The sequence below is a fragment of the Oryzias latipes genome, chromosome 1, assembly GCF_002234675.1.
Source record: "Oryzias latipes chromosome 1, ASM223467v1".
NCBI classification, from domain to species: Eukaryota; Metazoa; Chordata; class Actinopteri; order Beloniformes; family Adrianichthyidae; genus Oryzias; species Oryzias latipes.
Window position 1 is genome coordinate 17,523,659 of NC_019859.2, and position 27,283 is coordinate 17,550,941.

At 39.4% G+C, this 27,283-nt stretch overlaps 2 protein-coding genes and 2 long non-coding RNA genes across 4 annotated transcripts; 2 read left to right on the forward strand and 2 right to left on the reverse strand.

The window, feature by feature from the left end:
- The first annotated feature begins 5,132 nt into the window (after nucleotides 1-5,132).
- On the forward strand, nucleotides 5,133-15,908 carry LOC101168523 (general vesicular transport factor p115-like). The gene is made up of 11 exons (XM_023953743.1): nucleotides 5,133-5,252; nucleotides 5,911-5,918; nucleotides 5,980-6,127; nucleotides 6,315-6,433; nucleotides 6,516-6,697; nucleotides 6,770-6,891; nucleotides 6,985-7,123; nucleotides 8,389-8,543; nucleotides 9,128-9,190; nucleotides 15,252-15,260; nucleotides 15,879-15,908. The coding sequence occupies exons 1-11, from the start codon at nucleotides 5,133-5,135 to the stop codon at nucleotides 15,906-15,908; spliced, it is 1,095 nt and encodes a 364-aa protein (XP_023809511.1).
- On the forward strand, nucleotides 15,279-18,576 carry LOC111947744 (zinc finger CCHC domain-containing protein 12-like). Its single transcript, XM_023957470.1, has 2 exons — nucleotides 15,279-15,520; nucleotides 15,879-18,576. The coding sequence occupies exon 2, from the start codon at nucleotides 16,783-16,785 to the stop codon at nucleotides 18,367-18,369; it is 1,587 nt and encodes a 528-aa protein (XP_023813238.1). The 5' UTR covers nucleotides 15,279-15,520; nucleotides 15,879-16,782; the 3' UTR covers nucleotides 18,370-18,576.
- A 353-nt stretch (nucleotides 18,577-18,929) lies between these two features.
- On the reverse strand, nucleotides 18,930-20,055 carry LOC111947748. The gene is made up of 2 exons (XR_002873676.1): nucleotides 19,871-20,055; nucleotides 18,930-19,008 (listed from the first exon to the last, which is right to left on the reverse strand). It is a non-coding gene; the product is annotated as an uncharacterized LOC111947748 (long non-coding RNA).
- A 1,112-nt stretch (nucleotides 20,056-21,167) lies between these two features.
- Nucleotides 21,168-21,749, reverse strand: LOC111947747. Its single transcript, XR_002873675.1, has 2 exons — nucleotides 21,669-21,749; nucleotides 21,168-21,338 (listed from the first exon to the last, which is right to left on the reverse strand). It is a non-coding gene; the product is annotated as an uncharacterized LOC111947747 (long non-coding RNA).
- Nucleotides 21,750-27,283: the final 5,534 nt, after the last annotated feature.

Here is a 27,283-nt window from a genome sequence, read left to right on the forward strand (position 1 = left end):
ATCCTTGACACACCAGCATCCAAAAATTTAAAAAGGAGAAACTCTATGGTCTGTATTGATCTAATGTCCCTCCACAATCTCACTTGCATTTTTGTGATAATTGTGGCAGAAAAAACTGGAAGTTTCAGCTGTTTTTTTCTAAAAGATGTAATAAAAGTTAAGTTGGTTTTCAGTAATAATTTTCAACTAAATTATTTGAAATTTTACCCTCTTCCCCGTTCCAACGGTAAAAAACTGAGGGTTCGAACAGGGAAGTGAAACCTGAAGGAAGATCCGCCTTCCACGGTCAGAAAGGTCATTTCAGTTCATGTTCAACTGCTGTTAGGTGACGGAGGTGACAGTGCGTATGTCCACAGAATCAGCATGCCTAGGGCAGACATGAGGTTCCCCCCAGCCCCCCATCTCCTTACGCTCTTTGGATTTGTTGTCATCATCAATGAAGGGAAAAGACAATTGGATAAGTCGAATGCTGCGTGTCGACATTGTTACACAGAGATAGCGAATGCCACATTAATTTTTTTTCAGGCCAGTGTTAAGTTTTTGATTTCTGGCAGCTAATAGGTTTTCTTATTTTATGAAGCAGATCACCTGAATAAGTCAGTTTTATTTATTTTTATATAAAACCAATAAATGCATTTTGCAAGTAATTTTTTACTGCCTTTTTTGTACTGAAAAATAAAACAAAAATAGATAGAAAAAAACTTTATTAATCTCCCAAGGGAGAAATTCAGGCGTCTGACAGCAAAACACAGACAATAAATAACAATAAAATAATAGTTCATAAATAGCATTCATATCAGATTTGTTAAACAGCCGTACCGAACTAATTACACCCAAATGTGTATAAATACATACATACATACATACATACATACATACATACATACATACATACATACATACAATCTATATTAACAGGCTATCATTCTAACGGCAGAAAGATGATAAATTTGTTATTCTGGGAAATGTATATTACTCTGCAGCACAAAACAAAATCACGTTTTCAGACTTTACAAGCTCTGTTAAGGAACTTAACCAAAGATATCCTAACAGTAATCTCATCATTGGAGGTGATTTCAATATGGTGGAAGATGAATACCTTGACAGATTTCCTTCAGCATTTCAAAACCATCATTATAATCCTCTTCTTCATTTATGTAGAGATTTCAATGTTTCTGATGTCTGGCGCCGTGATAATCCTGATGTTCAAGCGTTCCCCTGGTTTAAACCAGACGGATCTGCTAAATCTAGGTTGGATTTTTGGTTGACATGAAAATCAACAGAATTTTACATCAATAGCTAAAACTTCAGCTGCACCATTAACAGACCATTCTATGATCAAGCTCATTATTCAATCTCGCAATAATCCTAAAAGCAAAGGTTACTGGAATTTCAACGCTAGTCTATTAGAGGAGGAATTGTATTCTCAGGCGATTATAAATGAAATCCAAAGGATAACTAACGACAGACAGTTCACCACTCAGAGGGAGAAATGGGAATTTTTCAAATTCAAAGCAAGACAGATTTCAAAAACTAATAGCAAAAGATTGAGCAGAGATGGTAAACAAAAAGAAATGGAAATGATCAGAGATATGAACTCTATTTGTTGTAAATCTCTATTGAGTGAAGGTGAGAAACAGAGAGTTGCATTCCTGCAAACCTCTCTGGATAATATGAACATCTCTAAAGCCAAAGGTGCTTTTATTAGATCTAGAGCTAAATGGGTTGAAGAGGGAGAGAAAAGTTCAGCTTACTTTTGTAGACTGGAAAAAAGGGGACAAGAGAAAAATGCTGTTAACAGATTGCTAATTAATGGCAGAGAAATTTTGATCATTTGAGATCAATATCCCTCCTCAACAGTGATTATAAAATTCTAACCAACATTTATGCATCTAGATTAAAAACAGGACTGAATCAGATCATCTCAGACACACAATCAGGGTTTTTAAAAGGACGTTCAATTCACAATAATAGTTCTTGATTTGATTGACTATATCAATAAATTGAAGATGATGGCTTCATTTTATTTTTAAATTTCTTTAAAGCCTTTGACACGGTTGAAAATGTTATCAATACTTATAAAAAAGCTCTGGTTTCTGTACACTCAATGTCCCGGGAGAACAGTTAGCCATCACTCAGCTGGCAGACGACACGGCCACATTCAAGAAAGACAGTCATCAAATACCAGAGATCATTCAGACTGTGGATTTCTTCTCTAAAGCATCTGGTTAAAACTAAATCTCAGCAAATATGAATTGTTGCCAGTTCACTATTCTGATCAGTCAGTTCTTCATAACACAGCTGTTAGGACTGTTGTGAAATATCTTGGTGTTCATATTACCAAAGATAGTCAAATAATGGAGGAAATGAACTTATGGAAAACTTTAGAGGAATGTAATGTCAATTTAAACATGTGGTCACATTTCTTTTTTGGGCAGAGTGTTTCTCACTAAATTAGAATGTTTATCCAGATTCATTTATCCAGCATATTCACTCCCAATTCCTAAATCTGCAAAGAAAGCAATAAACCAGGCCAAGTTCAACTTAATCTGGAAAAATAAAAATTATTACAAAAAAAGGAACTATAATTCAGGATTACAGTGAAGGTGGATTTAAAGCCATAGACTTTGAAAGTTTGGATGGTATGATTAAGATAAATTGGCTTAGGTCTTTTCTGCAAAATGGAAGAAATATTTGTTTTCATATTCCTTCAAACATTTTCTCTCATCTAGGGGCCACTGAGTTCCATCTAAAATGTGAAAAAACTTCCTATTAAACTTTCTACTTCTCATCAGCAAGTGTTACTGTACGGCAAACTCACATACAAACATAACTTTAGTCCACATAAAACTCCCACATGAGTGATAATGGAAACATTATCATTCTCTTTCCAGTAACTTTAAAATAAATGATAGAAAACAATAGAACAACGTGATCAAAGCAATCCTTCAGACTTTGATTAAAATGTCCTCCAGTTTGGTTCAAAATGTTCAAGTTCTGCTTTTCTCTCTGCTGTTCGATGGTCGACCGCTTAATTCAAAACTTCGAAGCTCATTTATACGATCTTTGTTTGTTAGATAATTGTTTCCAACATCTTACAAAAATCTTTCTATATCACGGCGTTACACAAGAGAGGAAATAAGCAAGTAAAGATCTCAGTTTATTAAATATCCAATTTTCCCAAAATACAAAGAAATCCATTTTAAAATAATGAATGCAGTCTATCCATGCAAGGAACTGCTACACATACGTTTTGGTTTTCCTGAAAATAACTGTTCTTTCTGTGACATAAATAATAAAACACTTGATAATCTGCTTTTTGAATGTATGTATTTTTACAGTTTTTGGGAGGATTTCTTTTTTTGGTGCTCCTCAAAGTTTCCCTTTGTCAAAGAGATCATGTATTTTTTTGTCTTTCAAGTATGTGTATACAGCTGGCAATGACATGAAGAAGACTGCAGTGTCAATATAAACTACATCTCTATCCTTCCACTAATGAAATAAAGAAAGAAAAAAAGACTACATACAAACATTATGTTGTTAACCAGCATAGATGAAGTGGGATTGCCACCAGTTTCTGGTTGATCTATAATCAGGCTTTTCAATTTAAAATATCACCAGGCTGCAAGGTTTGTTGGTTCTCTTTTCCTTCAAGGCTTTGAAATTCTGCGGCGACTGATGAGAAGTCAACACTACATGTTCCTGTTGAACCTTCACACTTGCAGAGCTTTTTTGAGGGAGGCTTAGCACCTTGAAGCTCTCCACTCTTTAGTAAAAGTGAAACCTTTGGGTGAAGTCAAGACATGTTTGTCAAAACATACAACTTCAGCCAATCCCCACCACCAACTTATACACAGAGATTTCTTATCTAACACAAGTTTATTATCTATGAATTGAGGGTTTTTTTTAACCCCGAAGGCAGCACACCTTCAGGAAGCCTTTATTTGCAATACCTCTTTGTGCCACGAGAGGTCCCTCTACACCAACTACTCAACCTGTTTACAGAATGAAAGGATGTAAGAGCTCCAACATTTTTTGGCCAAAAGTTTTCTTAATTCAGAATCCTTTTTGGGTTTCCCATTTTATTGCAGCAATAATCAAATCCAGCCATGGGGTTCCTTTGAATAAAACTCCTCTTCTAATCTTGAGAAAAGTGTTCAAAAGAACACCCAGACAGACAGAATTCATTCATTCATTTATCTTAACCGTTTTTTCCCTCACAGGGTCACGGGTCTGCCGGAGCCCATCCCGGCCACTTGTATATGATATGGCTTTTGTGTATTGTTATGCCATTGGTTAAACATAATTCTGTTAAAGAACTACAGGGTCGCATTGTTATGACGTCACAGCGGTGCGGGGGGCAGCGGGAAGGAGATGCTAAATGTGTTGACAGGGTGCACAAAAGCAGCAGAAAGTTTAAAACCAAATCACATCCAGACGTCAAACAGAGCAAATCGTGGAGGCCTCAACACAGTAAACCAAATGCACAGTGTCATAAGTGCGGCAGCTCATCACCCCATCCAAAACGTGAGTGTCCAGCTAATGAAACAGTATGTCATGCATGTGGAAAAAAGGGACATTACATGAGAGTGTGTAAAAATAGGAAGACTTTGAGTGAAGTGGAGGAAGATGTCAATGCCTTATTCCTTGGCAGTGTTACCAGCAACGGAGAGTCGTGGATGGTAAACATAATCATAAACAACAAAAGCGTGTCATTCAAAATAGACACAGGAGCTGATGTCACAGTATTGCCACTTCAGGTGTTCAAAGAAATCTTCAGAGACAGTTGCCCACCCACTCTTCAAAAACCAACCAAGCCTCTGTTTGGACCTGGAAGAAAGCCGTTGGAAGTCCTCGGGTTCACAGAGATGAGACTAAGGAAATGAGCTAAAGAAGCAAGAGATGATGTGTACATCCTGAAACACCTGCACACAGCATTGCTGGGGAGACCTGCTATTCACAAGTTGGAGTTAGTTACTCGAATAGACACTCTCAGCATCGAAACACTAAAAGTCAGCTACCCAAAGCTGTGCAGCGGTCTTGGTGAAGTGAAGCAGCCATACAACATCAAGTTAAGACCAGATGCTCAGCCCTTCTCATTAAAGACACCTCGGAGAGTTCCATTGCCGCTCATGGACAAAGTGAAGCAGGAACTGTCCCGCATGGAAGACTTAGGTGTGATAACCAAAATAGAGGAGCCAACAGACTGGTGTTCTGGCATGGTGGTGGTACCCAAAAAGAAAACAGACAAGGTGCGTATTTGTGTTGATCTCACACACCTCAACCTTTCTGTGTGTCGAGAAAAATACATCCTGCCATCAGTGGAAGAGACACTAGGCAAATTGGCTGGAGCCAGGATTTTCAGCAAATTGGATGCTAATATGGGATTTTGGCAAATTCCCCTTACAGAAGAGTCAGCCAAATACACCACCTCTATTACACCTTTTGGCCGTTACTATTTTAGGCAGCTACCTTTTGGTATTGCTTCTGCTCCTGAACATTTCCAGAACAGAATATGAAATGGTTTTTTTTTTTTGCATGTTTGGTTTTGTTTTATTCTTTAAAACATCCAAACTGTTTGGTGTTGGCTGTAATGGATACTAACACTTGGCATCATTTGACTGCCATAACGATGATTTCAAAACATTTGTTTACATTTATTATTTATAGGTGTGTTTATTATTTTTTGTTTGTTTGTTTGGCCTTCAGATGCTTATTAAGGCTAATTTCTTTCAAATATTTCCTTTTTCTGCTTGTTTTAGGGTTAGTTGTTAGTTGTTTTGTGCTTGAGCGCTTTAAAAAACCAAGGAGTTCATTTTGGAGTGTTCTGTGGTTGTGATTCGGTTGAGGTTTAGATGAACTCTGAACCCGATCGATTTTAACCCTTCTAACTTCCACTCCTGTGTTTAGTTCTTTGGGTCTGAAGTCTCTTTGTGTGAGCTGTCTAACATGCTTTTGATGCCTCTGCTCGCGTGTCAGAAGCTCCTCGTCAGACTCACTGTTTGGTTTTCTGCAGGGCAGCAAAGTCCAGACCAGGGTGGGCCTCCTCATGCTGCTGTGCACATGGATCAGCAACTGTCCCATTGCTGTCACGCACTTCCTGCACAACCAGGATAACGTTCCCTTTGTATCCTTCATCAAGACCTTTTTACCTTCTCCCCCCTTTGACCTCTGAGTCTACATTTCTGCTTAAATGCATCTTCACATCAAATCCGACCTCTGAGCGTAAAGAGGACCCATGTGTTTATTGCTGGGGAGGGAGCCCCTGTCCTCCACTGGCTTCTCTGCATGAGCCTTGACTCTGAGTCCTGCAGCTGACGGCTCAGATCTCTGAGAACCTGGGAGAAGACGAGAGGCTGGTGCAGGGCCTTTGTGCGCTGCTGCTCGGCATCTGTATCTATCATAACGATAACTCACTGGAAAACTACACCAAGTACGTGTCTTTGAGTCACTTTAACATTCTGTTAGACTCGATGTTTGAATGAAAACACAGATTTTCTTCCCGTCGTCTTCAGGGAGAAGCTAAAGCAGCTGATTGAGAAGCGCATCGGAAAGGAGAACTTTGTGGAGAAGCTGGGCTTCATCACCAAACATGAACTGTATTCGCGGGCGGCCCTAAAGCCGCAGCCCGTCTTCCCGTCGCCGGAGCAGATGCTGTTCGACCACGAGTTCACCAAGCTGGTCAAAGAACTGGAAGGTAAGGGAGGCCGCCGTCCTCATGTGCAAGTGATGGTTTGAGTCCCAGTTGACGTAACGCTGCTCATCACAGGGGTGATCACCAAAGCGGTTCACAAGTCCAGCGAGGAGGACAAAAAGGAGGAAGAGGTGAAGAAGACGTTGGAGCAGCACGACAACATCGTAACTCGATACAAGGAGCTGATCAGAGAACAGGTTTGTCGAATTTGGCTTCTAAAAATGTTGCCCATTAGTCGTGGATTTGCTGTAGTCTCCAGATAACATCAGAGTTTGGACTGTGTGACTCAGGATGCTCAGATCCAGGAGCTGAAGGAGCAGGTAGCAGCGCTGTCCTCCCAGCACGAGCAGATGCAGGCCACTGTCGCACAGCAGCTATCCCAGATCCAGCAGCACAAAGACCAGTACAACATCCTGAAGCTGAAACTAGGTCAGTCCTCGTCCAACACGCAAAAGCTCACTCTGACACTTTTACAGTTTCTATAACCTTTTTGTTGGTTTAGAAATGATGGAGACATTCATGTCTGATCCTTTTTGCGCTAAAGAGCAGCTTATGTTATTAAAGGAAATTCATTTTCTTGTCTCTTATCTGCCTTTGAGGGAAAAGCTTCCACTGTAGCTGAAGACTGGATTTGTAGGGTTTTTATTTACACTTTGAAAGGTTTGAGTCACACGTCCCACAGAAAAAGTCACTTTTCCCTGAGCTTTTTTCAGATTTTTAGTTTTTGATGATGGCTTTTGGTATGAAACGTTGCTGATTACTGTAGTCTATTTTATTTTTTCCTGTTTTCCAGAAATGTAAAAGAAAGTCACTTCTTGGTTTTCAAAGCTTAACTTTGTTCCGTCTGTCGTGTTGCAGCAGAAGCTTTTTATTGCAGTTAAGACACAAACATGAATAACAACACAATTTGCCATCAACTCCTGTGACCAATCACCTGCTTCCTGGCCCTTCTAGGCATTCTGGGTAGTGTAGTCATATCACATTACATGATATTTGTTACTGTGCCTGATTGGGAAAAAAAACAGCCAGTAATCTTAAAATATTTTCTTGATTTCCTTTGATGGTAAATAATATTTTCAGTCTGTAAATTCTCCCAATTGCCTTAATGGTGGTGTAGTGGTTAGCACTCTCGCCTCACAGGAGAAGGTTTGAATCCTGGCCGGGTTCTTTCTGTGTGGAGTTGGCATGTTCTCCCATGCATGTGAGGGTTTTGTGGCTTCCTCCCACAGTCCAAAAAGCGTCTTCATAGGTTCACTGATGACTCTAAAATGTCCCCAGGTGTGCTTGTGTGAGTTTGTGTACCTGCAACAGACCGGCGACATGTTCAGGGTTTTAACCGCGCCTTTGGCTTGTGACCCAAAAAAAGGTTTAGCAGCTTCTGATGATGGAAGAAAATTCTCCAAATCAAAGACTTGTTTAGCCTTTTAGAGTTCAATGAGACAATTTTGAGCAGACATTTTGATTTGAGAGATAAATCTTCATGTCTGCGAACCACAGCAGGTCTATAGTGCTGAATCAGCAGCTTCTATCTGACTCTCCTGTTTGTTTAAACAGAAACGGTGTTCCCGTCAGCCCTCTATAGAAATGAGACTCGTTTTACCTCAGAATGTAATCGATGCTTTAAGAACAGGTGTGTGGTATGTCTGAAGGGTTGGAGTGTTTTGGTATGTAATCATGTGTATTGTCATCTTCAGGTAAGGAGAGTCCGAGTCAGGGGGACGGCTCCCAGCAGAACGGACTGCAGACCGAGGAGCTCTCTCAGCTCAGAGAGGAGCTGGACGAGCTCCGCAAGCAGCACGCAGTCCTGCAGACGCAACTCGCCGAGCGAGACGCACTAATCACCACCCTGGTTAGTAGATCTAGAAGATTGAGTGAGTGAGTGAGTGAGTGAGTGAGTGAGTGAGTGAGTGAGTGAGTGAGTGAGTGAGTGAGTGAGTGAGTGAGTGAGTGAGTGTGAGTGAGTGTGTGAGTGTGAGTGTGAGTGTGAGTGTGAGTGTGAGTGTGTGTGTGTGTGTGTGTGTGTGTGTGAGTGAGTGAGTGAGTGAGTGAGTGAGTGAGTGAGTGAGTGAGTGAGTGAGTGAGTGAGTGAGTGAGTGAGTGAGTGAGTGAGTGAGTGAGTGAGTGAGTGAGTGTGGGTGTGGGTGTGGGTGTGGGTGTGGGTGTGAGTGAGTGAGTGAGTGAGTGAGTGAGTGAGTGAGTGAGTGTGTGTGTGTGTGTGTGCTGGGATGAGGAGGATTCTAAAAACGTCATGAAATAAACCAGTAAATAAAATAATTTCTGCTGATTTGAAAAGTGACATTTTTGTTCAGATCTGAAGAAAAACCATTGCATCCGTTTTTGTCACCAGCTGTAATCTACTTCAATTTGAAGGTTTAAATGTCTTGAAATGTGATTCCTGGTATTTAATGTTTATTTATTTCATTGTAACTGTAGCAGTCGAGCTCCCAGACGACAGAGAGCCCGGCAGGAGGATCAGACAACACAGAGCTGCTGCAGGTGAACTGGGACTTTTTTATGTGCTGATACGAGTTTGCTCCAGTTAGTACATGAGAACAACGCCAAACTGTAAAAAGATCCGGTTCATGTCATGTCTGTCATGGAGACTTTAAAAAAGCACGAATACAGATACGCCACAGGGCAGTGTGCTGAGCCCTCATCTTCTTCACTTTGCTCCCTGTTTTTACTTTGAAAGTCCTAATGGATGTGGACCATCAGAGCAAGTGGTGCTCGGACACAAACCTCATGGAAAAAGCCTTCAAAAGCAGACCTGAAGGATCTCCTGGTTCAGATCATTGCAGATCCAGTCTTGATGGTAGAAAGAAGAGTTTGCTGACTATCACAAGCTGGTTAAGACTTTTCTGCAATAAAGGTGTAAAAAACACAAACAAACCCCAAACTGCCTCCCTCCATCCTGTGAACATCTGCAGGAGCTCAGTTCCTCTTGACTGTTTGTCTGTCCGCTGCTGAAAGACCAGATCTTTCCCTAGAATTGTTGGAGTTGAGCATTTCAAACAATCTAAAAAGAGACGATCAGAACAGATGAACAGTTTGAACCGTTTCCATCTGGCAAACCGTTCAGAGCGCTAAAGTCTGGGACTAATGCTTTCTAAAGTCGTGCATTTTAACATAACTAAAATACTGCTATATTTTTCTCAAGTGATCGTTTTTTGTTAAGTCGCAAAGTCGGTTTGGTGAGATTTTTTTATCATTCTCACTGATCAGCTATCAGCTCAGTTTCAGTTTAGCTGTGTGGGACTTTGATCTCAGAGCTATTTAATACCCCGCCTGTGGTTTTTACACAAACCACCTGGGGCCTGTTTCAGAAAAGAGGTTAAGTGTAAACTCTGAGTGCATTAACCCTGAAATCAGGGAAACCCTGGGTTTTCTGTTTCAGAATGGGAGGTTTGTTAAACCAGAGAAAGCAGATTAAGTCAAACCCGTTTCTGAAAGAGAGGTAACTTACTCGGAGTCAGTGTCTATGGTTACTTATGCTGTGAACCTAACCTGGTCGGGAGCAGGTTTTACTCTGTAAACTAAAGGTTTCTGCCGGTCCCCTCCCCTTTTTAAAGACGAAGCGGTATGTTTCGCTTTAACCTTCATTGCCCACATTTCCGTCACACAGAGACGGTCTAAGTGACAAGAATGGCTTGTTCTTTCTTGGAGGACCCAATAGACGAGGAGGCTGCATTAATTCGTAGAGAATTATATTTACCTCGTACGAGGATTTTGAGAAGACTCGATTTTTTGTCATTTCCCCATACGTTTTTGTTTGAGCGTTACCGTTTTTCGTTGCAGTCAATTACATATATACAATGAAAACAACATTAGATATGTATTGCTATGTAGATGTTTCATATGTCAAATATTGTCAACAAAGCCTACATCCATGACATGCTCAAATTTGACCTGATTGAATCATGTTTTTATACTTCATTTTTAGCTGCTGCCATGTTCTTTTAATTCCTGCAGGATTGCATCTACATGAAAATGAAATCAGGGACATTGAATTAGATTAATGTAACAATTACTTTTTGGAAACACAATTTGCTAGTACTGCTTACTTTCTTATTCCCATATAAACCTATACCACTTGATCAATACAAGGGTAGTGTTGCAGCGTGTGTGTGCTGAGCGGGGTGCGATCCACGAGAGAGAAGGGGAGGGGCGATTGCAGGTGCAGATGGGGGGGGGGGGGTGAGCACGGAGCGGAGGTGTGTGCGTGGTATGTATTGTGTGTTCGGAGGACGGAGCACTTAGTTAAATAAAGAGAAGGTGTCATTCCTAGAATATCTGTTTTGGAGTCATTCTTAATCCGCTCTGGAGTTTGAGGGTTTCGAACGGAAGTGAACCCCGAAGGAGAATTCCCTTCGGCCCTGAAGGAAATCTCCCCTGCGCTTCTGACCACGGTCGGTCGGAAAGACGAGAGAAAAGAAAGGAGAAGTTTTCGCGCAGCGAAAGGTTCAACAGTAGACAACAGTTCACTTTTAAAAACACAATTGCATGTATTAATATTAAACTGACCAACGTTTGCAAGAGGGGAAGGTTAACAAAAAAGTCCTCTAAACATTACCGACGTTAAATGCATTTTCCCCCCAGATTGATTCTGTACACTATGCAGCATTTCATGCATTTACACCAGGAATGACACTTCAAAGGTACACCTAAATATCACCATTTTTTATTTCACTCCTTACGCTATTTAAAAAGTTATTACAGCCAATATTTTTTAACAATGATTTAAATGCAAACTTAGGCATTAACTTGAGCAGCTATGTTGTCCCACGCTAACTGTCTCTGTTTTGCAGATGCAGCGGTGTTGCTTTTCTTCTGGAATATATGCTCATATTCACTGTAACTCTGCAGCAGCACGTCAAGTTCAGCTGGAGAAAAATACGCAGACCTCTTTTTTTCACGGTTGCCATGGTGACTCGTGATATCTGCGCTCCATTGATAATGGCTTCTTATAGTCGCGGTGCGCACGCTCAACTCCGAATCAGTCCACTCAGAGTTGATTGACCTAACGTGGATCAGCTTCTCTGAAACAGAAAACTCAGAGTTGTTAATCTCCCGATTGACCAACTGAGTTTAAGTTCAACCTCAGAGTTGGTTGAACCTCCTTTCTGAAACAGGCCCCTGGTCTGAGAAAGTCTGTAGTTGTTCCAGCAGGAGGAGTAAACTCACCGCCTGTGAGGCATGACTTACAGAGGTACCTTTGGTGCTGAACCTTTATTTAACTCTCAGGAGTCTAAGGTGGAATTCAAAGTTTTTGTCTCCTTTGGAGTTTGATGTTTTCACCTTAAAAACTGTTGGTCATTTTTTTTCAGTACGACTTTACCAGGGTGTTTTAGTTGTCATTTTGCTGTATGGTATTAACGCATTTGACCTGAAATCATACTAAAAGAAACCCAAACTCATGCAGATTTATTTTTTTAGCTTGAAAATACAAATGTTTTGTATAATTTATGATTAACTATGTAGACATTGGGCAAAGCGTTCAATGCAAACAAACTGTCAGACCTTTCAGTACAGATATGGGTTCAACCAACTCTGAGGTTGAACTTAAACTCTGAGTTGGTCAATCGGGAGATTAACAACTCTGAGTTTTCTGTTTCAGAGAAGCTGATCCACGTTAGGTCAATCAACTCTGAGTGGACTGATTCGGAGGTGAGCGTGCGCACCGCGACTATAAGAAGCCATTATCAATGGAGCGCAGATATCACGAGTCACCATGGCAACCGTGAAAAAAAGAGGTCTGCGTATTTTTCTCCAGCTGAACTTGACGTGCTGCTGCAGAGTTACAGTGAATATGAGCACATATTCCAGAAGAAAAGCAACACCGCTGCATCTGCAAAACAGAGACAGTTAGCGTGGGAAAACATAGCTGCTCAAGTTAATGCCTAAGTTTGCATTTAAATCATTGTTAAAAAATATTGGCTGTAATAACTTTTTAAACAGCGTAAGAAGTGAAATAAAAAATGGCGGTATTTAGGTGTACTTTTGAAGTGTCATTCCTGGTGTAAATGCATGAAATGCTGCATAGTGTACAGAATCAATCTGGGGGGAAAATGCATTTAACGTCGGTAATGTTTAGAGGACTTTTTTGTTAACCTTCCCCTCTTGCAAACGTTGGTCAGTTTAATATTAATACATGCAATTGTGTTTTTAAAAGTGAACTTTTGTGTACTTTTGAACCTTTCGCGGCCCGAAAACTTCTCCTTTCTTTTCTCTCGTCTTTCCGACCGTGGTCAGAAGCGCAGGGGAGATTTCCTTCAGGGCCGAAGGGAATTCTCCTTCGGGGTTCACTTCCGTTCGAAACCCTCAACCTCCAGAGCGGATTAAGAATGACTCCAAAACAGTTATTCTGGGAATGACACCTTCTCTTTATTTAACTAAGTGCTCCGTCCTCCGAACACACAATATATACCACGCTCACCCCCCCACCCCCTCCTTTCTGAAACAGGCCCATGGTATCAGAAGAAAAAAGCTCTACAAAACATTTGTTGCCCTCCCTAAAGTGTTTTGTTTTTAATCTGAACACATATTTGGGAGTGTTCCGGTTCTGGGTTACACAACAGGACATGTGGCGTGCCTCTCTGCGAATACAACTATCTTCAAATTACTTAAAAAGTTGATTTTTCTCCAAAAAAGAATACGAAGACCTCAAAAAGTCTCTTGACATTATTCAAGAAACGCTGAAAAGTTTATGGATCAAGTGTCGGCTAAGCTAACGCCACTTTGGGATATGATGGAAGAGTTCCGAAGATTTCGGGCTCAAAACGAGCAGCGAGAAAACCGGGTCGAGATTCTGGAGAAAAGACTGGACGATGTGGAACAGCAAGTAAGGATGAATAATGTCCTTCTCACTGGAGTACCAATCAAGCCTCGAGCGAAGCTGAATACAGCTGGAGCTAGCACTGCTAATGCTAGCGCTAGCGTAGCTAGCAGTGCTAATACGGAGATCGGTGCAGAGTCTCTGGTGCAGCAAATACATTCATTTCTCACATCTAAAGGAATTTCCCTGGATCTCAATACCATCGAGACCTGCCACCTGCTCCCCAGGATAAAGGAGACGGATAAACCAGCGATCCTCATCAGGTTTGTGAATCACAAACACAAGCTAGCTTTGATGAATCAACGCAAAAATCTCAGAGGATCTGCTGTTTATCTGAACGACTATCTGACTAGAAGGAATGCTGCAATCTCAAAACATGCACGGCTTCTCAGGAAGCGTAAGCAGATTGAGAACACTTGGGTTAAAGGCTGCAGGATTTACGTCAAACCACTCGGTCCACTGGACCGGGCCAAGGTTGTGGTTGTGAACATCATGAAGGACTTTGAGAAGTGCTTGATTACGGTTGTCTGAAACAACGTGGAGTAATAAATCAAAGAGCCAAATAATTTCAAGAAATATGACGCCTGGATTCCTCACTTTCTCCATACGTCTGACGTCACCTGAATAACAGCAGAGTTCTGACCTGCAGACAACTTGACCTCAACTTTCACCGCAGCTGATATCAGCTGAAGGATATGGACCTGAATCTAATGTCTGCAGACATAGCATCGAAGAGAAATGTAAACTGTTTAAACCCAGAAGATCGGCTGTTATCAATAAAAGAAGAAATGCCAACCTTGGACAATTCGACAGTTTATGGACCCTTTTTATTTTTTCCCCTACAGCATTACTTTATTATAAAAAAAAATAAAAAAAAACAAAAAAATATATAAAAAGAGTAAAACAAATGATTAATCACTTTTGAAAATTGTTAAATTGATTGACTTTTGATATTACTTCACTAGCTCCTAAAATTGATAAATTGATTCAAAAATCTTTCCTAATGTAGCATAACTTTGCACGTTTTTAACTTTTGATACTTGATGAAATTTTGCTATGAAATTTCCTGAAACAGTGTTGTGTCTATTTTACTGATATAGTATTATGTTTTAAAGCATATGAATGACTTTTAAAAGTAACATAATTTGCATATATTTCAGATGACTGATCTGCATTTGTCATGTTGATTTCTAAAATAGTTATTTTTGACGTAGTACTTAAGTAATTCATCTTTGGCATGTGCTTTATTGATACCTTATGATTGTTAATTCTGTCTGATAAAACCTAGGAACCGGATATTGATAAATCATGTAATAAAATGGTTATAGTATAACGGGGTGGGATTATATAAGTTCGCTTCCTTCCACTCCCTTTCAAGCAATATTTATTAATTATGTTTAATTATCCTAAGTTTGATTAGTTATTGTATGAATGTATAACTGATGATTATATTGCTTTTGTGTATTACTTCTATTTGATTGCTTGAAATAAACCATTTCAAATCAAAATATTTGGCGAACATTAAAGCCATTTTTAAGCAGCCAGAAATGCCTTCTCAAATTCTCTGAAATTCACAGACTTTTACCCATAATCCTTTCATCAATCCCTTTCCAAGAAAAGACTGGTTAATGCTAGACGTGTCAGGTTTTAGACACAAATAGTTGTATTTCTTTACAGTCATCAAGGCGCTAATGGGAGTTCCTTGTTTGTCTTCTGTTGCTGCAGGAGCTGGAGGCTATTTTTGTTTAAAAGGAGAAATTGTTTTTTTTGTCGATAAAGTTCAAGTTTTTTCAAGAGCCCTCCCCAACCTGTGCGGCGCGTAGCGGAGAGATAGGCCTGTTTAGGGCAGAGACAGCAAGCACGCGCAGCAAAGTAGCCATTAGCTGAAAAACTACGGTGAAAAACTAAAATAACGGTGCAAACCTGTTGTCTAGCTAGACCGGAAGAGGGGTGTGAGCCAAATAAGATTTTATGCCATTACGAGACGAGTTTTGGTGAGTTTTGTTTTGTATTTTGCCTACTTTTGTGGCGTGGGTTTTGCCGTGATGAGGCGAGCCCAGTTGAGACCAATTTAAGTTGTGAAAAGACGACAAAACAGTACTTTTGAGTTATTTATAATTTTTTTTTGACACTTCGAAACATGAATGTATTTTATTTGATGTATTTTGGGTATATTTTGTGTGAAAAGAAGCTAATTTTGCAAGTAGAGTTGGATGTATGAAAAAGAAAAAAGAGCAGCCGCCATTTTAAGTTCTAAAGAGTCACGTAGCCTTCTAGTGCGGCTCCGCTTTCATTTTGGAGTGGTTTTATTTTGCATATGGACTAAAATTATTTTTATGGCCTGTCCTGCAGGCCAGGTTTTTGATTCCCCCCCGAGAGTAATTGGGAGATGGTTCCGGACCGGATCGTTCTGGACTTCTCCTGATCCATGGATGGCGAGCCTACCCAAGGAGCACAATAATCCGGACTGGCTGTAGAGCATCACGTGGTCCTTTACTTTTCCTCACTACTACAAAATCTCTGCCAAGGTCGCGGTAGGAGATTGAACACTAACTGTGGATCCAATACACTTTAAAGGAGCACTACCAAAAACTGGATACATCTGCTAACAAACTTTAAAGGGTTTTGCTAAGCAATTGGACATTTAGAAAAACAGTTCTTTGTTTGCTTTGCATATTGAATTGTCTTTTGTTTGATATCTGATATTTTGTAACTTTAAAGGATACTTTTGGTGTAAATTTAAAGTGACAAAACTGATTTTAAAAAAAAGTGAAAAGGGTAAATACAGTGAACTCAAAAGAAAGCTTAAAACTAAATTTAAGTTAAATAAATTTAGTTCTGTAACTAAAATCCCTTTAAACTAAATGACCGGTCATCTTTAATTAAAATAGATTGAAACTGAAATTAACTTGAACAAAACCTTTTATTTGAACTTTAACTGAAAAAGTAAAGGAACAAAACAACATAAAGGGTGTTTAAGAGGTGTCTTAACATTACTTAAGAACCATATTTGTATGTTTATTGTTGTTTGTCAATTGTTCAGTAAACTGCCGGCTTTTTCTTTTCCATTCTACCTTTTATATTGATTCTTGGCTCTTTTATTCAATACACACCACTCCGTGCGAACCTATATCTGGTCCAGTAGCTTGACTACCTCTGCCTAATAGCATAGGTGCTACAAATACTTGGCGAGCCAGCCAGGAGTGGTTCGTATATAATTTTCAGAGCTCAAATTTGACTAAGAACTGAACAAAAAATGGAAGCCGTGCAACGAAGTAATGTTAAGATGCCAAACTCACTTCTTATTACTGGTTTAACTGACACTGAATCTGATGAAGAGCTTTTTGACTTCCTCAAACAATATGGGTCCATTCAGACAATGGTACCTGTAGATCCCCCGTGTCCAGAAAAGGGCAAGCAGTCCTTTCTTGAGTACGCGTCCAGTGCACCAGTGCAGGCATTATCTAGCTTACTGCCATACAGATTCTCACCCAAGAACAAACCTGACATACTTTACCTTGTCGAGGCATTAAGCTCAGTTTACAGCCCCGTAGTTAGCAAGGCAGCTACTCAGACTTACCTGACTGAACTGAGAGACATTGCAAGACTGATAGGTAAAGACTTTGCAGACTTACTAGACGAACTTTCCTCTACAAGCCAAGTAGTTAACCCTGACGAAAATGACTCAGGTGACCGCCAGGACTCACCCCAAGTCCCTGACACGAATGCTCCTCTCAGTCCTCTGCAAGAGAACCCACCAACTCTTGAACCAGTCCACCCACTGATCCAAGCTCCAGTTGAGAATCCCCCACAAGTGCAGGTCAATGTTAAGACACCCACTCTCAAACCTTCTGAAGTAAACCCACCAGAGCTTCAGAAAGTAATAGTGGAACATGTGCTGAGAACTGAAGACTTCAATGCTCAGATGAACACTCCTTTCAGATTGAGACCCTTTTCAGGGCGCTGTCCCCACCCAAACAACGAAGTCGACTATGAGAGCTGGCGCTCGAGTGTGGAACTCCTTTTAAAAGACCCCAGACAGCCTGATTCATGCAAATCCAGGAGGCTCTTGGAAAGTCTCTCTTCACCTGCTGTCGATCTGGTAAAGCACATACCTACCGAATCACCTCCTTCCACCTACTTGAAAATACTCGACTCTGCCTTCGGTACGGTTGAAGATGGAGACGACCTCTTTGCCAAATACTTGAACACTGTGCAGAATAATGGTGAGGCACCATCGTCTTACCTCCAGCGTCTTCAAGTCATGCTGAACACCACGTTCATAAGAGGTGGTGTTCCTGCTGGTGAACTGGACAAGCAGAAAAGGCAAATTCCACCTAACTTTTCCGAACTTCTTCTCATGCTCCGGACTGCTGAGAAACAGCACTTGAATACAACAAAACCAAAAGTGTTTTCCAACTACCAAGGCGCTCAGTCCCAAAGTCCAGAGCGAGATACATCAAAAACTGTTGACCCCCTTTCTGAAATACAAGACCTCAAGAAGCAGATCGCCAATCTGCAGTCCCATCTTGCATCTCTAAAGAACAAAAAAGACTCAAACAGTAAAGTAAAGTCAAAATCCACAAACTCGACCAAGACAAAAGTCCCCCCTGAAAGCCTTAAAACTCCAAAGCCACAGCCTTCAGAACAAAAATCAGAACCTCATCCAAGAAATCGTCCAAAGCCCTGGTACTGCTTCAGATGTGGGGAGGACGGGCACATCAAGCCCCAGTGTGAAAATGAGCCAAACTCTCCCCTAGTTGCTGAAAAAAAGAAACTCTTAAGAGATAAGCAGATAGCATGGGACAAAGTGAATGGACAAGAACCTACTTTTTTAAACTAAAGAGGGCTCCAGTTGTGGGACAAATTGGAGCTGAACCAAAGACAAAGAAAAAGAAACGCGTCTTGAACTTCCACACACAAGCTGAAATGTCACTTTCTCTTCCAAAAGGTCTTGTTGGAGCACTGCCCAACAAGACTGCCCAAGTAGCCATTGACGATCAAGTGTGCAGCTGTCAATTTTTTTTTCAAATTCAACAACAAAGATTTTTTTTTCCAATTTCTTTTTTTCAACTTTAACGACAAACAAAGATTTGTTTTTCAAATGTTTTTTTTCAAATTCAACAACAAACAAACAACAACAAAGATTTTTTTCTTAACATTTTTTTCCAATTTCAATAACAAAGATTTGTTTTGTTTTTTCAAAACAATTTTTTTTTCAAATTCAACAACAAACGAACAACAAAGATTTTTTTCTTTACATTTTTTTCCGGTTTCAACAACAAAGTTTTTTTTTGTTTTTTCAAAAATAAAAATTTTAATTTCAACAAAATGTTTGTTTTTTAAAAACATTTTTTTTTTCAAATTCAACAACAAAGATTTTTTTTTGTCCAATTTTTTTCTTAAAGCGGGCTGTGTATTCAAATCGGCGGCGCCTCTCCTTGTCGGTTGTCGCTAAGGCCAGGAGCCTTCGAAGGAGAGCCTGACGACAGAATAAAATCAACAAATGACTTCACAAGGAAAAACTGGAAACAATCTGCGTGTATAAAATTGTTTAAATAAAAAAATGACTAGAATTTTTTTGGGGCTTCACACAAAGCATTTCCATTGTATTGATTTCTATCATTCAATTCAAACTTACAGGAAAAAAGTTTCCAATGAGATTATGTTTCCATTATCATTCATAATATGTAATAATGACCAAATACCATTATCGATCTAATTTTTGTAAAAATGTTGATTTGTTCCTACATAAATTATACCGGCAGCTCCATATGGGAGTGTTATGTGGACTAAAGTTATGTTTGAATATGAGTTTGCCGTACAGTAACACCTGCTGATGAGAAGTAGAAAGTTTAATAGGAAGTTTTCTGTAATCAAAATCACATTTTAGAAGGAACTCAGTGCCCCCTAGATGAGAGAAAATGTTGGAACAAATAAGAAACCAAATATTTATTTCATTTTGCAGAAAGACCTAAGTCAGTTTATCTTAATCATACCATCCAAACTTTCAAAGACTATTAAGTCCACCTTCACTGTAATCCTGAATTATTGTTCCTTTTTTAATATAATGAGTTTTGTTTTTCCAGATGAAGTTAAAATTGGCCTGGTTTATTGCTTCCCTTGCAGATTTAGGAATTGGGAGTAGAACTGTGACTGTGTCTGCGCGTTGCGTCTTGTGTAGGACTAGGAGAAAGAAGCGCGCACACGTGTGTTGGGGGGTGCGTGTTGATTCTTCTGCCCTCTGGCTGCATGTGAGGCTTCGCCTGTGCTCTCTGGTACAGACATCTTCCCAGAATATTAGATATTGCCCAGTAATAAACAGACTGCAGACACTTTGTCACCTCTCCGGTAGTCGTGAAGCCTGACACCCATGAAGAACGCGGGGCAGGAGGCTCCGCCGTTGTTTATTCAGACACGTAACTTTGCTGCAAACAAAATAGTTCCCAACAAGAAAATGTAGTGATATTCATGGAAATCTAACAGCGTGTGTTCATGTTTGGTGTTACAGAGTGACTGAGATCAGTAATCCCCCCCCCCCCCCCCCCAACACAAAATCCTCCGTTGGGCGGCCGTGTCGCGCACTCAAGAATGCACGCAGCTTGTAATGGAAATGAATACAATGGAAATGAATAATTAGAACGCAGCAAATATGTCGTATTTCCTCGCAAGACACAAACTTATGTAGAATGAGGACATGTGTGTTTCTGAAACAGCGCACGTGCCGCGTGCTTCTCTGAGACAGTGACAGCCGCGGGCGCGCGCAGGCGGGTGCGACGAGGAGAGAAGAAGAGTGATAAAAGGTTTCCCATATAGAAACCATGGAAGCGATTATGTAGCATATATAAAAAGCAAAGTCAAAACCAGAAATGCTTTTTAATTTTCAAAATGAAGCTGCATTTTTTGACTCAAAAATAAAATGAAAAAGCAATATTTCAAAATGCTTTTTCATTTCTTTCCTCAACACAGCTTATTCTGTCACTTAATTAAAATTAAAATGAAAATGTTATTTGACATTTCATTTTCAAGACGTTCTCTGGTAAATGTGTAGCATAATTCATTTAGAAATGTCTAATTTGACAGTTAAAATGGACCTCATTTTGATGACCTCATCACCGCGTTGATGCGGTTATCGTCACAGCCCTAGATCTAACATAACTTTTTTAAGCAAAAAATGACAAATGTTTCTATTCAAAAAAATGAAAAATGTTTCTATTCGTACATAAACTCAATTAAAAAGGTGTTCAAATCAGAAATATACATTTCTAATTATTACTGAAACGTCCACATGCAAATTGTTTTTTAAAAATGAGACAAAAATGTGTTTTTGAGTAAATAATAGGAATTCGTTGATTTGAAAAACCTAGTTTTTCTATTTTTTTCAAATGTGTAATAATTACTGGTGATGGTTCTCTCATGCGTTTATTAATAAATTGTATGAGTATTTGGCAAAAACCTTAAGTTGGTTTCAGGCTTGAAGTATCCAGTAGAAACAAGAAAATCTATCGTTTTTTGACTTAAATAAAATGTTGATTTCTTTAAATGAGCTAATAATATCATAAAAGAGAACAAAAACTGTAGGTCAATCCTTTCTTTGAATTATTATTTAATTATTTTCTATTTTGTTTTGTTTTGTTTTTGGATTTCTTTTTTTTAATGCACATTTGATTGAAAAATAACATCACCGACTCATCTGTTCACACACAACAAGCAGGAGTCAAACTTACAATTTTAGTTGGAACCGTAAATTCTCAGGAGGCGGCGCCTCTCCTCCTCGTTCCGCGCCAATGGGAGCAGCCTCCTCAGAAGAACCTGACGACAGAATAAAAAACAATATTTGACTTCACAAGGAAAAACTTCAGACAATCTGCGTGTATAAAATTGTTTAAATAAGAAAATGACGTGAAATTTTAAACGTTGGGCCTACACAAAGCATTTCTACATAGGTCAGTGTAATAGACGGGAAAAGTTTAATGATGAAAACTCTAAAAAGGCTAAAATGTGTCTGTTTTCATTTGAAATCAATTTTAAAAGAGTATTTGTAACTATAAATTGTACTTCTTTGAAAAAAAATCGTGGAGAAATGAGGTGTGTCGTATGTGAGAAAGATGACATGTTTTTGAGCAAACACTTCCAACTCACCTGATTTTCCCACGCGATTCTTTGGTCGCGCCTCGCCCGAAGTATGGCGGAGTGCCAGACTAGGGGCCTGGGGACAGGGTTGGGGGCAGGTTGGGGGTTCCTTGGAGGGGGTGGGGGTGGGGGTTATCTTCCTGGGGGGTGGGGGTGGTGGGGGGATTTTGATGTTCCATTTCTTTCTGTTATTCTGCAAAAATGCATGAAACGGTTAACGTTGAAGTATCTACAAGCTGAGTGGTTAGCTTACATTTTATTGTACAATGGGCAAAGAAAAAAAACACTGAAAGCATATTTATCTAACAAACAATGTATCTAACTATAGTTTGTTTCCACACACAACAAATTGTAATATCAAGACAAATGTCTCACCTTGACGGGGTTCTCTTCTGTGATTTGCGTCCGTTAGTTTGAAAAGAAAACAAATATATTGTTAGCATTGTCGTTATTAATTGTAACTATGGATGTCACATCCAGCAAAATTATATCTATTGTAATGATCCGGCCGGACCGTCACTTTAGTGGGGTAGCGAAAGCCAACTGCTCATTTGGATGGCTTCGTTGGAGAGCTGTCCGTGCCCCATACACCGCACGACCCCGGACAGTCTCAAGCAGAATAAACAGGAGGAGAGACAATGTTAGCTTTTAAGCAACAAGCAGTAAGCAGTAAGCAGTAATACCCCCCAACACAAAATCCTCCGGCGGGCGGCCGTGTCGCGCACTCAAGAATGCACGCAGCTTGTAATGGAAATGAATACAATGGAAATGAATAATTAGAACGCAGCAAATTTGTCGTATTTCCTCGCAAGACACAAACTTATGTAGAATGAGGACATGTGTGTTTCTGAAACAGCGCACGTGCCGCGTGCTTCTGAGACAGTGACAGCCGCGGGCGCGCGCAGGCGGGTGCGACGAGGAGAGAAGAAGAGTGATAAAAGGTTTCCCATATAGAAACTATGGAAGCGATTATGTAGCATATATAAAAAGCAAAGTCAAAACCAGAAATGCTTTTTAATTTTCAAAATGAAGCTGCATTTTTTGACTCAAAAATAAAATGAAAAAGCAATATTTCAAAATGCTTTTTCATTTCTTTCCTCAACACAGCTTATTCTGTCACTTAATTAAAATTAAAATGAAAATGGTATTTGACATTTCATTTTCAAGACGTTCTCTGGTAAATGTGTAGCATAATTTATTTAGAAATGTCTAATTTGACAGTTAAAATGGACCTCATTTTGATGACCTCATCACCGCATTGATGCGGTTATCGTCACAGCCCTAGATCTAACATAACTTTTTTAAGCAAAAAATGACAAATGTTTCTATTCAAAAAAATGAAAAATGTTTCTATTTGTACATAAACTCAATTAAAAAGGTGTTCAAATCAGAAATATACATTTCTAATTATTACTGAAACGTCCACATGCAAATTTGTTTTTTAAAAATGAGACAAAAATGTGTGTTTTTGAGTAAATAATAGGAATTCGTTGATTTGAAAAGCCTAGTTTTTCTATTTTTTTCAAATGTGTAATAATTACTGGTGATGGTTTTCTCATGCGTTTATTAATAAATTGTATGAGTATTTGGCAAAAACCTTAAGTTGGTTTCAGGCTTGAAGTATCCAGTAGAAACAAGAAAATCTATCGTTTTTTGACTTAAATAAAATGTTGATTTCTTTAAATGAGCTAATAATATCATAAAAGAGAACAAAAACTGTAGGTCAATCTTTTCTTTGAATTATTATTTAATTATTTTCTATTTTGTTTTTGTTTTGTTTTTAGATTTCTTTTTTTTTAATGCACATTTGATTGAAAAATAACATCACCGACTCATCTGTTCACACAACAAGCAGGAGTCAAACTTACAATTTTAGTTGGAACCGTAAATTCTCAGGAGGCGGCGCCTCTCCTCCTCGTTCCGCGCCAATGGGAGCAGCCTCCTCAGAAGAACCTGACGACAGAATAAAAAACAATATTTGACTTCACAAGGAAAAACTTCAATCTGCGTGTATAAAATTGTTTAAATAAGAAAATGACGTGAAATTTTAAACGTTGGGCCTACACAAAGCATTTCTACATAGGTCAGTGTAATAGACGGGAAAAGTTTAATGATGAAAACTCTAAAAAGGCTAAAATGTGTCTGTTTTCATTTGAAATCAATTTCAAAAGAGTATTTGTAACTATAAATTGTACTTCTTTGAAAAAAAATCGTGGAGAAATGAGGTGTGTCGTATGTGAGAAAGATGACATGTTTTTGAGCAAACACTTTCAACTCACCTGATTTTCCCACGCGATTCTTTGGTCGCGCCTCGCCCGAAGTATGGCGGAGTGCCAGACTAGGGGCCTGGGGACAGGGTTGGGGGCAGGTTGGGGTTCCTTGGAGGGGGTGAGGGTGGGGGGTTATCTTCCTGGGGGGTGGGGGTGGTGGGGGGATTTTGATGTTCCATTTCTTTCTGTTATTCTGCAAAAATGCATGAAACGGTTAACGTTGAAGTATCTACAAGCTGAGTGGTTAGCTTACATTTTATTGTACAATGGGCAAAGAAAAAAAACACTGAAAGCATATTTATCTAACAAACAATGTATCTAACTATAGTTTGTTTCCACACACAACAAATTGTAATATCAAGACAAATGTCTCACCTTGACGGGGTTCTCTTCTGTGATTTGCGTCCGTTAGTTTGAAAAGAAAACAAATATATTGTTAGCATTGTCGTTATTAATTGTAACTATGGATGTCACATCCAGCAAAATTATATCTATTGTAATGATCCGGCCGGACCGTCACTTTAGTGGGGTAGCGAAAGCCAACTGCTCATTTGGATGGCTTCGTTGGAGAGCTGTCCGTGCCCCATACACCGCACGACCCCGGACAGTCTCAAGCAGAATAAACAGGAGGAGAGACAATGTTAGCTTTTAAGCAACAAGCAGTAAGCCAGTAATACCCCCCAACACAAAATCCTCCGGCGGGCGGCCGTGTCGCGCACTCAAGAATGCACGCAGCTTGTAATGGAAATGAATACAATGGAAATGAATAATTAGAACGCAGCAAATTTGTCGTATTTCCTCGCAAGACACAAACTTATGTAGAATGAGGACATGTGTGTTTCTGAAACAGCGCACGTGCCGCGTGCTTCTGAGACAGTGACAGCCGCGGGCGCGCGCAGGCGGGTGCGACGAGGAGAGAAGAAGAGTGATAAAAGGTTTCCCATATAGAAACTATGGAAGCGATTATGTAGCATATATAAAAAGCAAAGTCAAAACCAGAAATGCTTTTTAATTTTCAAAATGAAGCTGCATTTTTTGACTCAAAAATAAAATGAAAAAGCAATATTTCAAAATGCTTTTTCATTTCTTTCCTCAACACAGCTTATTCTGTCACTTAATTAAAATTAAAATGAAAATGGTATTTGACATTTCATTTTCAAGACGTTCTCTGGTAAATGTGTAGCATAATTTATTTAGAAATGTCTAATTTGACAGTTAAAATGGACCTCATTTTGATGACCTCATCACCGCATTGATGCGGTTATCGTCACAGCCCTAGATCTAACATAACTTTTTTAAGCAAAAAATGACAAATGTTTCTATTCAAAAAAATGAAAAATGTTTCTATTTGTACATAAACTCAATTAAAAAGGTGTTCAAATCAGAAATATACATTTCTAATTATTACTGAAACGTCCACATGCAAATTTGTTTTTTAAAAATGAGACAAAAATGTGTTTTTTGAGTAAATAATAGGAATTCGTTGATTTGAAAAGCCTAGTTTTTCTATTTTTTTCAAATGTGTAATAATTACTGGTGATGGTTTTCTCATGCGTTTATTAATAAATTGTATGAGTATTTGGCAAAAACCTTAAGTTGGTTTCAGGCTTGAAGTATCCAGTAGAAACAAGAAAATCTATCGTTTTTTGACTTAAATAAAATGTTGATTTCTTTAAATGAGCTAATAATATCATAAAAGAGAACAAAAACTGTAGGTCAATCTTTTCTTTGAATTATTATTTAATTATTTTCTATTTTGTTTTTGTTTTGTTTTTAGATTTCTTTTTTTTAATGCACATTTGATTGAAAAATAACATCACCGACTCATCTGTTCACACAACAAGCAGGAGTCAAACTTACAATTTTAGTTGGAACCGTAAATTCTCAGGAGGCGGCGCCTCTCCTCCTCGTTCCGCGCCAATGGGAGCAGCCTCCTCAGAAGAACCTGACGACAGAATAAAAAACAATATTTGACTTCACAAGGAAAAACTTCAATCTGCGTGTATAAAATTGTTTAAATAAGAAAATGACGTGAAATTTTAAACGTTGGGCCTACACAAAGCATTTCTACATAGGTCAGTGTAATAGACGGGAAAAGTTTAATGATGAAAACTCTAAAAAGGCTAAAATGTGTCTGTTTTCATTTGAAATCAATTTCAAAAGAGTATTTGTAACTATAAATTGTACTTCTTTGAAAAAAAATCGTGGAGAAATGAGGTGTGTCGTATGTGAGAAAGATGACATGTTTTTGAGCAAACACTTTCAACTCACCTGATTTCCCACGCGATTCTTTGGTCGCGCCTCGCCCGAAGTATGGCGGAGTGCCAGACTAGGGGCCTGGGGACAGGGTTGGGGGCAGGTTGAGGGTTCCTTGGAGGGGGTGGGGGGTTATCTTCCTGGGGGGGTGGGGGTGGTGGTGGGGATTTTGATGTTCCATTTCTTTCTGTTATTCTGCAAAAATGCATGAAACGGTTAACGTTGAAGTACCTACAAGCTGAGTGGTTAGCTTACATTTTATTGTACAATGGGCAAAGAAAAAAAACACTGAAAGCATATTTATCTAACAAACAATGTATCTAACTATAGTTTGTTTCCACACACAACAAATTGTAATATCAAGACAAATGTCTCACCTTGACGGGGTTCTCTTCTGTGATTTGCGTCCGTTAGTTTGAAAAGAAAACAAATATATTGTTAGCATTGTCGTTATTAATTGTAACTATGGATGTCACATCCAGCAAAATTATATCTATTGTAATGATCCGCCGGACCGTCACTTTAGTGGGGGTAGCGAAAGCCAACTGCTCATTTGGATGGCTTCGTTGGAGAGCTGTCCGTGCCCCATACACCGCACGACCCCGGACAGTCTCAAGCAGAATAAACTGGAGGAGAGACAATGTTAGCTTTTAGCAACAAGCCTGTTTATTCCAGCACACATACATCCCAAACAGCATGGACGGTCACTTCAGCTTCCAGCCCTCTGACTCAAGGTTTCACCCTTAAGGCCCGTACACACCGGGACGAATATTCGCCAGGCGTTATTCGCCAGCGTTTTTCGCCACGTTTTTTGTGTTCACACCCAGGCGATTTTCGCTGACGATGAGTGGAGTGAACATGCAATTTCATTCCCTGACATTAGATGGCGCTTAATGTAAAACAGAAATACTCCTGTACACAAGGTGGCGCTGCGCAACTTTACGCTTCTGAAAGTCGCTTTTCACTCAGAAGAAGAGAGCAAGTATTTACACGCTTGTCAGAATCAAACAAAGAAAACATGAATATTTCAAGCACCAGTAGCTCCAACTGGTGCTTGGTTCGGGATATTTTAGAATGTCCGTCATTATTGCTTCGCGG